We start from the raw sequence: 14,670 nt of genomic DNA on the forward strand, positions 1-14,670 counted from the left end.
ACTACCATTTAGAAAATCTACAGGAATCAAACAGCTTTCTCACAAACTACAATGTTAGAGGTGCAATTCTCAAGTGGGCTGGGCATTTACACAGTTTTGCAAAGAGCTGTCAAGTGCTTCTAAGGTTCATGCATAAAGCTGATTTGAAAATGTGTAAATGTAGACTTTAAATAAACAAGAAGTTATTCTTCATTAAAAAAATGTCTGAATTTAACCTGCTCCCAATGAAAAGAGGAATAGAATGTTTATATTTCTATCTGGACTCCATATAATGTCAGTTAAATTGTGAGCTTATAGACTGAAGTATTGCCTGAAGGTTCTCTAAAGGGAGCCATAATAGACCCGTGTGCACAGACACTGAGCAGAGGGGAATGCACAGAGTCTGGGCAGGAGGCCCCAGGTCCCCACGAGGCCTGCAGGGTTCCTCCTTGTTCTCAGGTGAGCACTGAGGCCCTGGAGGCCTCCAGGTGAGCACAGGGGGCCGTGCAGTGTGGTACCCACAGGCAGGATGCTTCTCTATTGGAGAGTGTCCAGTGGAAGCTGGGACTACAGGGACCAAGTTTCTGAGATGATTGTCAGGAGGTGAGTGGTGGTGGTGGAGGGGCCGGGGTTATGTTCTCTGCTCAGTCTAATCACATTCCTGCTCATTTCGCTCACATCTCACTTGCCCTCCCTCCTCTTCTCTCTGTTGAGGTTCAGAAGTGGGGTCCAGGAGTGGGAGGTCCTGTCTGTCTCTACTCTTTCATGGGCTGGACTCTGCTCTGTGGAACTTCCTCCACCTCCTTGTTTATTACTGTCACCCACACTCCTACGGACAGGGCCCTGAGCTGACTGAGCACAGAAAGGACGGGGTCAGGGCTCCTCACCTGAGACCAGCAGCTCCAGGGGGTCACTGGGCTGTGACAGCAGGTAGGGGGAGGTGCTGTTTGAGCCATAGCACCTGTAGGTCCCCTGGAAGCCTGAGGTCACAGGACTGAGGGTGAAGGTGGCCTGAGAGGGTGCAGACGTGTGCAGATGGAGGTGCTGGGGAGGGTCCAGTGACCCCTCCCTGTGCAGGTAGAAGGTGTCCAACCAGATCTCAGAGCCACACTGCAGGGTCACGTTCACTCCCCAGGGCACTGAGGGTCCCGGCTGGGCTGAGAGGGAGGGTTTCCTGTACATTCCTGGGGAGAGGAAGGTTGTGATGTGTAGAGAGCCACCCCTCCCCTCACGCCCTTGACCCTGAGCTGAGGGACCTTGTCCTTTTCCAGAGACTCTGTCTGTGACCCCTCTCAGCTCCTCTCAGTCCCCCTAAGGGGGTGGGGTGTCTTTTTATCTCCTTTTAACACCTTTCTCACCCTCTCCCTCCTTCAGCAGATGGAAAGGGCCCCATGTGAACCATGAGCTACAGGAGAGGGACACGTTCCCTCCTGAGGCCACCACAGGGCTTGGCTGGGCTGAGAGGGAGGGTGCACCATCCACTCCTGAGGGAGGAGAAAGGGTCTGTGTTAAAGGGACCGTCACCCTCATGTCCCAGGTGTGTTCTGTGAGGGGTGAGGTCCCTCTGAGGGCACACTTTATTCCCTCTGCCTGTGACCTGGAGCCCACAGTGGGGAGGGACCCGGTGTCTCCCTTACCTGTCACCACCAGGAGCAGGGGGTCACCCAACTCTGACAGCATGTCCTCAGTGCTGTAATATGCACACTGGTACAGCCCTGCGTGGGATGGGGTCGTGGCTTCAATGAGGAAACTGGCCTTGTTGCTGGAGTCCTTTGGGGTCTTCGTATCCAAGGGCTCAGAGACCCTGTCATTATACAGAACGTAGACACTAGCCTGCAGAGACCCCTGACACCAGATGGTCACAGGGCTCCCCTTGCTGACGACGGGGCCTGGGTCAGCCCAGATGGAGGGTTTGGGGACGTCTCCTGGAAAGGAATCAGACATGAAAGGTCCTGGGGAGCCCTCATCCCCTCATGACGTCATGAATGAGGAAAGGATGCCATTTAATGAGCACCTACTGTGTGCGAGGCACAGGCTGGGGTTTGTCACTCATCTCCTCTCACCTCACAGCAGTCATGCACCAGGGAATGCTGACCCACCACCCATTTCTGAGGCTCAGAGAGATTAATCACGTGCCCCATATCACCCAGCCTTGATGAGGCTGGTCTGGGACTGGGACCCAGGACTGTGGATTTTCTGTGCTGTTCTCACATTGCCCATGCCCCCACCCCCCAGGAGGACACCAGCTTCGTGCTCTGGGCTCCTCCTCTGCAGGGGCCTGTCCACATCTCATCTGGAGCTGAGGGTTCTTCCTCATTATCTGCCCCCAACACAGCAGGGACAGCGAGGGGCAGGGTGAAAGGCAGAGTGAGGGGTGGACTCTGAGTCTCTCCTGGATCCATCCCCACCCACAGGGCCCTGATGCCCCCTTGGGAAGGAGCTTGGGCTGCTCCTCGCATAAACCCCCTTCTCCTGTCCTGGCACCCAGGACTCACTGTCTCTCTGTGTGTCTTTGACACAGTGGCCCCTGTACTTCCCCCCTAACCCACTCACAGGGGGGTTTCCTCCCAGCAAAGATGCCAATAATGTATCTGGAGCCTAAATCCATGGATGGGGCACTAATGGGACTCACCTGAGACCAGCAGCTCCAGGGGGTCACTGGGTTGTGACCACACCTGTGATCTGTTCCTGTAACAGCCATAGCATCTGAACGTCCACCTGTGGCTGGGGGTCACGGGGCCCACAGGGAACAGGGCCTGGAACCGCCCACTGTGCTGTGGCTGTGAGTCCAGGGTCCAGGAGAGCCTGTGATCTCCTTCCTTAGTCAGAATGAACCTGTCAAATCCCTGCCCTGAGCCACACTGGAGGGTCACGTTCCCTCCTGAGGTCAGGACAGGGCTGGGCAGGGCTGAGAGCCTGGGTTTGCTGTAGGATCCTAGGAGAGGAGGAGGCAGCATGTTAAATGGGCTCACACCTCCCTCATGTCCCCCAGGGCTGGGCTGTGAGAGGGAGACACCCTGAGAGCAGACCCCCTTCCTGAGGGCAGAGCCTGAGGCTGGGACCCCTGAGTGTCCTCTCACCTGTCACCACCAGCTCCAGGTGGTCACTGCTCTCTGACCAGCCTGAAGGGCTGTAATAGTAACAGCGACATATCCCAGCATCATGCTCTGTCATGTGTGTGATGGAGAACTTGGCCTTGTCTCCAGGCTCCTGTGGCTTCTCCATTTTCCATGGTGCTGGGCTTCCCTCTTTATACAGATAGAACTCTTGGCCCTTCAGGGGCCCCTGACACCAGATGGTCATGGGGTTCCCCGAGGGGATCACAGGGGCTGGCTCAGCCCAGACAGTAGGTTTGGGAAGGGCCCCTGGAAGGAAACCAAAGGCTGGCTTAGAAGGCATTACCCACCCCCACATTTCTAAGATGCCCCACATCCATTAACCCAGAACCATTGTTCTCTATCCCCAGATGCACAGGCTGTAACCCCTTGTCCCATGTGAGAGGGACCTGGGAATCCTGAGAGACTCACCTGCCTGCACTGGGGTCCTGAGGTCCACACTCAGCCCTGGAAGAGAATCCCTGTGAGAGATTTGCCCTGAACCCTGAGCAGCACCCTCCTCCCCATGAGCCTCCTGAATCCTGGGGTCCTGACAGACCAGAGTCCCCTCCCCGTCCCATCTCACCGAGGCAGAGCAGGGCCGTGACGGTGGGGGTCATGGTGTCTTCTCCCGGAGGCCTCAGCTGAGCAGATGGAGGAGGCCACGGTGCTAGTAGGGTGGACAGACAGATGCACTACCCACCCCCAGGGTCCAGGGTCCAGGAGAGCCTGTGGGTGATGGTCACTTGGAGGCTGACTCTGCCTGTCATGGGTTGTCACGCCAGTAGCCTACAGGCGAGGGCACAGCCTCTCTCTAGCAGCCTGGCTCTCACTTTCATAGTGAAGCAGAAAATAGACCCAGAGCCTCCCTCCTGAGAGGCCCCTTGCAGGTGAGGTGACCCAGGGCATGTCCTTCCCTGTCAGAGCCTCCACCATGGGGTCTCCTCCCACCTCAGCCCATCCATCAGCTCCTCACTGTCATCCTCACCGTGGATAGTGCCACCTGGGCCCTGGAGACGCTTCAGGAAGACGTGGGTCCCTGTGGCCTGCAGAGATCAGATCAGCAGAGACACGCTCACCCTCTCACTGCACAGCTCAGGGCGATGTCACTGTGATAGTGAGCACTGAGGGGAAACACAGAACAAATACAGGAAGGAAACAGGTCCCTTCTATGGCCCCAGATTGTAGCTTTCTCTCTATCACACCCCCTCTATGGACTTCTCCTTTTTCTTGCAATGGCATCCACCCAAGTTTCCTGGAAATAAGATATGGCTCATTCCTCCCTCCACAGTGATCCTTGTTCCTTAAGCAAAGCTGTACCCTCATCCTGTCCTCCTCTCTTCAGCTTTTGGGGTCAGTAAGGGGTCCAGTGCTCTGATGTTGGGGACAAAGCTCATATTTAAATATTTCACTATCCTTTATGGTCTGTGTGACTTGAGCAGTACTGGCCAATCTCTGCACTTTGGATTCCTGGTGTGAATCACGTAGGCATGAATCCAAATTCTCAGAGTGTTGTGGGATCAGTGGTGTCTGGAATGTGGGCAAGATCAGCCCTTGATAATTTGCAGACCTGATTAAGATGTGTGGGATGAGACATAAGAGGATCAAGGTGTCTCACTTCACAGTCAAAATGAGGGATGGGTGTGTCCACTCAAGAGCCCTCATCTGTTCCTACTTCTGAGAAATAATATTTCTAAAAGATGCAGCCACACTCAATGCAGTGGAAGTGAAATGAGAATTCCCCAAACAGAGAGGGAACCACAACAAATAAAAGGGATCAAGCGAGTGGCCACTTGTGACCACAAGTGGTCTTCTATGAGGAGTTCTCCACCTCCGTGTGGACAGGAGAGGGACAACAGGGTTGTCAAAGGCAGGGAGGGGATAGGGCACAAGGTGATAGGTGGGTTGCCCCATTTCTCATGCTTGAGGATGAGCATTGAGGCATTTCTATGCACTGACTCAGCCAACGGTCAGCACTGAACCGTGTGTGTGTGAGTGTGTGTGTGTGTGTGTGTGAGTGTGTGTGTGTGTGTGTGTGTGTGTGTGTGTGTGTGTAACAAATTCAATCAAGCCTAGTCCAACAAGAGCGTCTGTCCAGGTGTGAGTGTGAGGCTCACATTGGAGCCATCCCTGCTGGGCTCATCACAGTCAAAAGCTGAGTTTGGGAGAGTGGATGCTACAACTCACCATCCCCTTCAGATTCCAACATCAGGTGAGCCCTGGGATTAACTCTCTGTGGAGAATCAGGTGTGAGCATCTACAAGGAATAGATGCCAACAAGTACTCTAATTATGAAAAATAATGCTAAGAAGGGCTACCTACAGAGTCTTTAATGCAGGTAGTCATATATGAGACAACAGAACACTAGGAATATAAGAAATGCATTTTAATCAAAGATTGTTGAAATGTCAGAAACAATGAAGGCGAAAATTAATTATTGGAACAACCCCGGGGCTTATATGATAAAAGTGTAGAGAATTTTGGAAAGGCATTACTTAAACAACATAGTGGTAAAAAGGAATAAAAATAAAAGCATGATTTGATTTAACACTCTCAAATATTTTGTTTTCACCCAGGAGAAGATACAGCTGAAGATACAATAACAAAATTGGAAGACAACATTGAGGAAATTTTGTAGAATACAAGACAGAGAGACTGGAATTGAGAACTTTACATGCATGAGAATAGAGACTTCTGGTCAAGATGGTTGTGTAAGTAAGCATGGTAATTGGAACCTCCCACAACCACATCAAATTACAGCTAAACTACAGAACATTCATCATGCAGAATTGCCTGAATTGTAGCCTAATAGAAGTTGTATAGCTGAGTATATACAGAAGCCAAATAGAGACTGATAGAGAGGAGGGGAGGAAAAGGAACTGGTCCCATACCCATGTGGGCTGGTTAAAAACTGGAGCAGGGGGGCGTCTAGGTTGTGAAGGTCCTCCCTCAGTTGTGAGGGGTCCCAGACCACCATCAGAACCTCCAGCCCAGGGTTACAGTGCGGGGAAGAGAAGTCCCCATAACTTTTGCTTAAAAGAACCTGTGATGATTGTGGTTGAGACAGAGGGTTTCTGGAGTCCCAGGTGTTCCTCTTAAAGGGCCTATGAACACATTTACTTGGATTCCCTTGCCCTGAAGCACTCCAGGATCTCCATTGCAGCTTGGAAGCTACCAGGGACATACAGGGAGGACTTAATTATCATCATACTAAAGCTGAGGAGGCAGTTTCCTCCCAGACAGAAGTGCTGGCAGATGTACGGGAATAGAAAAAGAAGGGCCATGTGTGTTGTTTCAGGAAGAATGAGGTGAGGAGGACATTGGCTACACCTACGGGCCAGTGGGTGGCTATTTTTCAGAGAAGCAGAGAGAACACGCAGTGTCAGGTGCATGAATATACACATGAAATGTGTGTCTTCATAGTTCGTGTCAAGTGGAGGAAACAAATGAGAACTGACTTTATTGTACACTAGCTCTCCCTTACAAATAAAAAAAAAAGCCAATGGATATGGTAAAAGTATACTGAAGGGGTAAATTGTTAGTGAAGAATTTTATAAACACCCAAATTATTATATTAAAGGGCAAAGGGGAAAGGACCAGAGGGGAGAAATCTATAAGGAGGAGGAGAGAGTGGTCGGGACGGAAAGGGCCACAGTTCAAGGGCAGATGGTCCAGCCCTTGTTCCTGTACATGAGCGATGACTCCTCCATCTGTAAGGAGCCTCAGACAGGTCCCTCAGCATATGTCCCATGTTATCTTCCAGAACCTTCTGGGCACATGAGTTTCATTCCAAAGGCTTCCGCTCTGAACAGGGCATTGTTCCCTCTGTGATCACGTCCTGGCTGCATCCTGGGTCTGTTGCTGGCTGTTTCTAGACCAAAATAGCAGCACCCCGAGCACCCCCAGGACCAATCCAGCCACACCCAACCGGATGGAATTCTCCAAGGTGTAGTCTTGGGCCTGGGAAGCTGGGAATTATGGGTAAAGAGGTCACAGAGGTCAGGGCAGGACAAACTCACCCAGGACCCTGGATGTCCACCAGGGCTCTCACCTCCCCTTGATAGGATACGACCGTCTATGCTCAACCCCATAACTGAATAGCGTCTCATACTCACCACTCTTGGGGTCTGAGTTGTTCTGTGAGGGGCTGATGGTGTTGGCTGCTCCTGAGAACCAGAAACCAGTGGGGCTGTGTGAGGTGTTGATGTCACTCAAGCCCAGCGTCCCCACTACTATTCCCTTTCTCATGACCTAACTGCTACCAGTCCCTCCACAATCCCTTTCTCTGCTGGAGAAGGGTCCTGGCTGCTTTCATGCATTCTTCTGTGAGTCTCTTTGGGGCACAGATTGGCTTTGCCTGGAGAATTCAGGACTGGGGAGACATATGGTCTCTCATTGCAGAAAACAATGAGTTATGTCAATCATTCTTCTCATTGTGGGATTCTGAGCCATGGAAGCTACCTCATCTGGGTATAAGAGCTTATATTTAAGCAAAAGCTGAGGACCAAGTATCTATGGGTTGGTCTGGGATATACAGACATGCATTTATGTAGACCTTGAGCAATTCTTGAGCAAAGGGTGTGTTCAGTTTTATGAATACAACTGGTAAATGAATCTGGAAAAAAAATACACAACACCTTTGAAGCATCTTTTCTAAGACAGTTCGAGTAGAGTTACCTCGTTTAAGTCCTAAATGTTTGAACCTTAAATTTATATGTGTAAGTAACTATTGCTTAAAAGTTTTCATAGCAAAAGCAATAATAGAGAGGTGTGTGCAAAATATGTCAGAGGTTAAAATGCTAAGCAAAGTAAGCTAGTGACAGAAACACAGATATCACATGATCTTATATGTGGAATCTTATATGTGGAATCTAATGAACAAAATAAAATGAAGAAAAAGAATTGAACCAGAGGCCTGGAAACATGGAACAGACTGATGGGTCTCAGAGGGACAAGGGAAGAGGTGGGAAGAGATTAACAAATGAATTTACATGCATATACGCATAACCCATGGACACAGAGAATAGCGTGGTGAGGGCCTAGGAAGAACAGGAAGGGAACCAGGTGGAGAAGGGTTGAGGAAGAAAAAAGGGGGGGGCATCTGTAATACTCTCGACAATACAGTTGTGGGGTTTTTTTAAAATGTACAGAGCAGCCACGAATTTCACATAGAGTCTGGGCAGGAATCCCCTAGTTCCTCACTAGCTGTCCATGGTCCCCCTTGAGTCTCAGGTGAGCACTGACAGCCTGGAGGCCTCCAGGTGAGCACAGGGCCAGGCAGAGTGGTGCCCACAGGTGGGAACACATCTCACTCCAGCAGTGTCCAGTGGAATCATGCTCTGGGGAAGGTCCGTTCCCCCTCCTTGGACAGAGCGAATGTGTCATAGGAGACATCAGAGTGACACTGGAGGATCAGGCTCTGTCCAGAGACCATGATGGGGCCCTGATGGATCAGGGGGAAGGACTTCCCAGACTCACCAGGGGAGAACAGATGTGAATTACAGAGACTGCTTCTCCCATAACCCTCTTCTCCTAGCCTGGCCCGCAGGTCTCACTCTCTCTGTGTCTCTGGCCCAAAAGTCCTTGTGCTCCCCTCACCCTCTCACATGGGGCTCCACTCAAATTAATGACCCTAATAACACCCCAGTACTTGGTGCCTGAATCAATGGAAGGGACAATAATAGGACTCACCTGAGACCAGGAGCTCCAGGGGGTCACTGGGGTGTGACCACACCTGAGGCTTGTTCTGGGAACAGCCATAGCATCTGAATGTCCCCCTTGTGGCTGGAAGTCATGAGGCCCACGGGGAAGAGGGCCTGCGGCCACCCATTGTGCTGTGTCTGTGAGTCCAAGAGCCTGTGATCTCCTTCCTTAGTCAGAATGAACCTGTCAAATCCCTGCCCCTCACCTGAGACCAGGAGGTCCAGGGGCTCACTGGAGAGTGACAGCAGGTAAGGGGAGGGGCTGTGTGAACTGGAGCACCTGTAGGTGCTTTGTGGCCTGAGGTCACAGGGCTCATGGAGAACTCTGCCTGATACTGCTGAGCTTGGTACTTTGATCTCAGAATCAGGGGGCATTAGGGGCCCCCCTCCTTGGACAGAAGGAATGTGTCCCTCCAGCTCCGTGACTGACACAGCAGGGTCATGTTCTTTCCTGAGGCCACCCTGTGGCCTGGCTGAGGGAGTGGGAGGGCCAGTCAGGCAACCATCCTTGGGAGAGGGAAGGAGGGTGAGGATTGCCTACCCACCTTGTACTAGCCTGAGAGTCACCAGGCCTCTCTCTGAGGACCCTCTTCTCTGTCTGTCTCTATTTCTCTGAGTCTCCCCATGTCCCCTCCCTACCCCCCCCCTCTGTCTCTCTCCCTGGGGCCCTGCACCTTCATTCTGGCCTGACCACCTGAGACCCCCAGCAGGGCCTGTGCAGATCTGGGTGCCTGGCTGAATCCACTGGCTCCTCACCTGACACCAGGATGTCCAGGGTGGCACTGGGGGGTGGGGGGGGCTACTACAAAGAAAAGATTGTTCCTACTCTAGCATATGTACCCACCCCCACTGTCAGCCTCTCTGAGTGTCCAGTGGGAAGTGGGCCTGAGAGAGCCCAGCCTGGGGCTGCAGGACAAGGCTCTGGGGGAGGTCCCGTCCCCCTCCTTGTGCAGAGCGAATCTGTCATAGCCGCCATCAGAGCGACACTGGAGGGTCAGGCTCTGTCCAGAGGCCACGATGGGGCCCTGCTGGGTCAGGAGGGAGGGATTCCCAGACTCACCTGGGGAGACCAGATGTGAATTACAGGGGCTGCTCCTCCCATAAGCCCCTTCTCCTGGCCTGGCCATCAGGTCTCACTGTCTTTCTCTGTGACTCAGGCCCAGGAGCCCTTGTGCTCCCCTCACCCTCTCATATGGGGCTGCACTCAAATTAATGACCCTAGGAACACGCCAGTATTTGTTGCCTGAATCAATGGAAAGGACAATAATGGGCCTTACCTGAGACCAGGAGCTCCAGAATATCACTGGGGTGCGACCACACCCGGGGGCTGTTCCTGTAACAGCCATAGCATCTGAATGGCCCTTTATCGCTGGGGGTCACGGGACCCACAAGGAACAGGGCCTGGAACTGCCCATTGGGCTGTGGCTGTGAGTCCAGGGTCCAGGAGAGCCTGTGATCTCCTTCCTTAGTCAGAATGAACCTGTCAAATCCCTGCCCTGAGCCACACTGGAGGATCACATTCCTTCCTGAGGTCAAGAAAGGCTGGGCAGGGCTGAGAGGATAGGTTTCTAGGCTCACCTGTCACCACCAGCTCCAGGGGGTCACTGCGCTCTGACCAACCATCAGGGCTGCGATAGTAACAGCGATATCTCCCAGCACCACTCTCTGTCAGGCTTGTGATGCTGAACGTGCCCTTGTCCATCAGATATAGTGGTTTCACTCTGCACCAGGATGATGTGCTTCCCTCTTTCTCAAAACAGAACTCCTTGGCCTCCCCAGGCCACTGACACCAGAGGGTCACGGTGCTCCCCCAGGGCATCACAGAGGCTGGCTCAGCCCAGATGGTGGGTTTGAGGAGGGTCCCTAGAAAGAAACCGGAGGCTGCATTTCCAAGACCTTCCCCACCTTCATTTCCTAGCTTAGTGCTAGAACCTCTTCTTTATCACCTCAACCCAGCACCTCTGTGCTCCCTCCTGCACCCCAGGGGTGAAGTAAGAGGAGGGACATGGAGCCTGGTGGGGACTCACCTGCCTGCACGTGGATCTGCTGGCCCAGACTCAGCCCTGGAAGAGAGTGTTGGTGAGAGATTTGCACCCGGATGTCTGAGCTGATTCCCCTCCCATCAGTGCCCCATCCACTTGAGCTGCCTGAGCCTGAGGTTCCCCATAAACAAGAGGATGCAGCTGCCCCTCCTTCTCCCCCTCTCCGTGTCCACAACTGACCGAGGCAGAGAAGAACAGAGTGGATGGAGGCCATGGCGTCTGCTCTGAGGGCTCCTGCTCTGCAGATGGAGGAAGCCTGAGCCTGCAGAACAGAGCCTCACAGGATGTGACCAGTTAAAGGCTGTTGCAACCCTTTGGGATTACCACACCCCACAGCAAGGAGTCAGCCCCGCCCTGGGCCTGGCACTGGATCTCCCCAGAATGAGGGCTCACGGGGCGTCCAGGTTTCAGGAGGCTGGTCAGCAGTGTCTGAGGTCTCACCTGATCCTCAGGGTCTCATGTGTCTGCTGGGCTGACTCCTGCTCAGGGAGGGCGGGACCCAGGTTCTGGTCCTGACTTAGCCCCTGAGAGTCTGGCTCTGAACAGCCCAATGGGACCCCGGACCACGGCTCTTGAGGGAGCTCATTTATAAAACACTCTGCTTAGCAGATTCCCAGTGGCCTCAGCATTTCCTCAACTCTCCCTGGTTCAAGGGTCCTGGTAGCTTCCCATCCCTGCCCACCCTTTGTGTTTCCTGCCTTTTTCATGTTCCTTATTCAGTGTAAGTATTGGTACCAACCCTGTGGTTTGATGCATATTTATTTCTTCAATGATTTATAAAGCTCAGCACCTTTTATTTAAAAATTTGTTTTGTTACTCCTCACCTGAGGATATTATTTCCAATGACTTTTAGAGAGGATGGAAGGGAGAGAGGGAAGGAGAGAGAGCGAGAGAGAAACATCGATGTGAGAGACATGTCAATAGATTTCATCCCACATGAGGGCCATGGTCAAAACTGCAACCAAGGCACATGCCCTTGACGTGGAAGCAACACTGTGACTCTTCGGTGGTCAGGCTGATGTGCTAACCATTGAGAAACACCAGCCAAGGCAGCTCATCACCTTAAACAATGTCACTGCACATTTGCAGGTCAATATCAGTTGCGTGTTAAGTTTTTGCTTGCTTCTCTATTGCTCTCTGCTGCCACATTACAAGTTGTACATGTTTCCTAATGATCTGAATGCCAGTCCGTGGTCTCATTTTGGCATCGCAAATATCTATCGTCTTCACTGTCTTGCTGGTGTCAATAAGGAACAGAAGTTCTTCACCTTAGTGGATCCACTGTGTCCATGTCCCCCCTGAGTTCATGTTCTTGTGTCCACATCACAGGAAAATGAGTCTCCCACAAACTAGTGAGATAGTTCCCCCTTTTCTTCTCACAAAAGAAAAAGAAATTGGTTTATTTTTCATGTTTTGTTCCGTCGCCCATCTGACATTGATTATTGTAAATGGTGGAGGCAGGTAAGACGTTCACTGTGTCCGGCAGACTCACCCACTGGCCAAGCCCCACCTGATGGAAAGGCCATGACCTCTCCACAGCCCGGCAAAGGTCTGTCATGATCGAGGTGACTCCACGCGAGGGGTCTGACCTGGAGTCTTCCTTCTGCTCCTTTGGACAAGGCATCTCTGCCTTACAATTTCTCAAAACACCAACATCTCCATCTGCATTGAATGGCTGGTTTCGTTTCCTCCATATCGCAGGCCAGAAAAATTCTCATCATCTTTGTGGGGGAGACTTTTGTTTTGCTCAGAAGTCGAGTTAGGAAGTAGCCTGCTCAAACACTACACACTCACACGTACATACCTACTGACACATATATAGGCCCATTCAAACACACATAATACGTACACTCACACCCAAAACACACAAATACACCTTCACACACACACACACACACACACACACACACACACAACTCTCAAACATTCACATATATATTCATACAGCCCACACATATATAGACTCACCCACACTCACACACACACATTTATGCAAACATTTATACTCTCGCGCATATGCTCACACACATAAACACACACAAACACACATGGTTTTTCCTATTTTCATTTCATAGGTTTGATGTGTAGTATTAACATTATCATTTAATCTAAAAAATTCAATTCTGTTTTGGTTTACACATTGATTATTGCAAAGTCTGTTAATTTATTTCCAAAATGTAAGGAATACATTTTGGAAATAAATGTATTTTTTTCGGTCTAGCAGGTTAGGAGAGGAGGGAGCTCTGTTCAGATGGGCTCAGAGGGCCCCGCGAGGGGCCACAATGTGGTCCTAACCCAGCTTGTGTGGGTGGAGGGGAAGAGGTTCAAGGGATGAGTTAGGTTGGAGGAGGCATTGGCCTCACTGGGATTGGAGAGTGTAGCTCAGCCTGATCATCAGCAGCACGAACTGCCGGGTGGAGATCCCTGAATGTGGCTGGAGTCAGGGCGGACCTGTGGACAGGCTTTGTGCAGGGGATGGTCAGTGACAGGTACTTTTGGGGCCATGAGAATGAAACACCTCAGCGAAGACTGAGGGTCTGGAGGAGGCCAGAAGGAGGCTGATGTGGTCACACCAATGAGCTTTCCTGCATCTTCACCTGAGCTTGTCTGAGGGGAGAACTGGGTCACAGGAAGGAGAATCGGGAGCCAGAACGCTGGGATTGGTTCAGTGTGTGAGAGAGAAAGGGGAGAATAGAGGGCTCGTCCTCTCTCCACCATGACTGCCTGCAGGAGCCAATGGTGCTGTATCCAGTTTGCTGACCCCAAGAGGAACAGGAGGCCTGGGGGACGTTAAAAAACTGTCAACTCACCCACAGAGGCAACCAGCACCAGCCTCCAGGCCTGGGTGTGTGCTGCTGCTGCTTCTCCCTATCACTTCCTCTCTCTGACTTCCTTGTCTCTGTGAGCAGAGCTCCTGCTCTCCAGCCCTCTCCATCAAACCTTCGCAGTCCTTCCTGCCTCCTCACCGCCTCTTGTCCCCCAGACTGTACCTCTTTGTCTAATGCTGTTTATTCCGTCTCCATGCTTTGGGTAGAAGAGTGTGTTGGAGACAATTCCCAGGTTGTAATCTAAGACCTGGGGACACGTTTATTGACCCTCTATTTTGACCCAGTCCTTGCCCTCTTCCTCTTTCCCTGTTGGGCAAAATTGTGAAACCTCACTTCTGAGGGTTGTTATGAAGAACACCAATGGGTTGTTAATTTCTTTCTTTTTTAAAAAAGTATATTTTTATTGATTTCAGAAAGGAAGGGAGAGGGAGAGAGAGATAGAAACATCAATGATAAGAGAGAATCATTGATCGGGCGCCTCTTGCAAGCCCCACACTGAGGATGGAATCCACAACCCAGGCATGTGCTCTGACCAGGGATAGAACCATAACTTCCTGGCTTAGAGGTCCACACTCAACCACTGAGCCACAACTGCCAGAAATATGCTGTCATTTTCAGACCTGATGAAGGCATGTGTATGGGAGGCGTGTGGTGGGAAGGGATATTTCGAGGCCACATGTATATCCCCCAAGCCTACAAGGTGAATCAGAAGCTGTAGTGCATCCTTGGTTGTATGAGGGCAGACAAAAGGATGCAGGGGTGGTAGGTCTCATTTTGGAAATGAGACTCAGCCCCAGTCAGGAGTGAAGGTGGAAATTTCATGAGTAGGTTGATCCCTAAGCACTAAGGCACTTAGGGCACCTCTGACCTGGTGGGAGTCCAGGTTCCCATAAAACTCCATGGACACAAGTGGGGCAGCCTCCAAGGTATAAGGGAGCTGAAGGGAACAACGCGTGTTTCACTTGCATTTATTTTTATTGAAGCAACAGTCACATAACATACAATTGGGCCTTTTGAAATATGA

The 14,670-nt window shown here is 51.5% G+C and overlaps 1 protein-coding gene across 1 annotated transcript in view; it reads right to left on the minus strand.

Moving 5' to 3' along the window:
- The window catches only part of LOC132216496 (leukocyte immunoglobulin-like receptor subfamily A member 6), a 74,353-nt gene that overhangs the window by 8,233 nt on the left and 51,450 nt on the right, over positions 1-14,670 (minus strand). Inside the window, exon 9 of the mRNA XM_059665733.1 lies at positions 8,766-8,808. Within this exon, the coding sequence (XP_059521716.1) occupies positions 8,766-8,808 (43 nt within the window). The remainder of the gene's footprint in view (positions 1-8,765; positions 8,809-14,670) is intronic.

This window comes from Myotis daubentonii, chromosome 15 (assembly GCF_963259705.1).
Source record: "Myotis daubentonii chromosome 15, mMyoDau2.1, whole genome shotgun sequence".
Lineage (NCBI taxonomy): Eukaryota > Metazoa > Chordata > Mammalia > Chiroptera > Vespertilionidae > Myotis > Myotis daubentonii.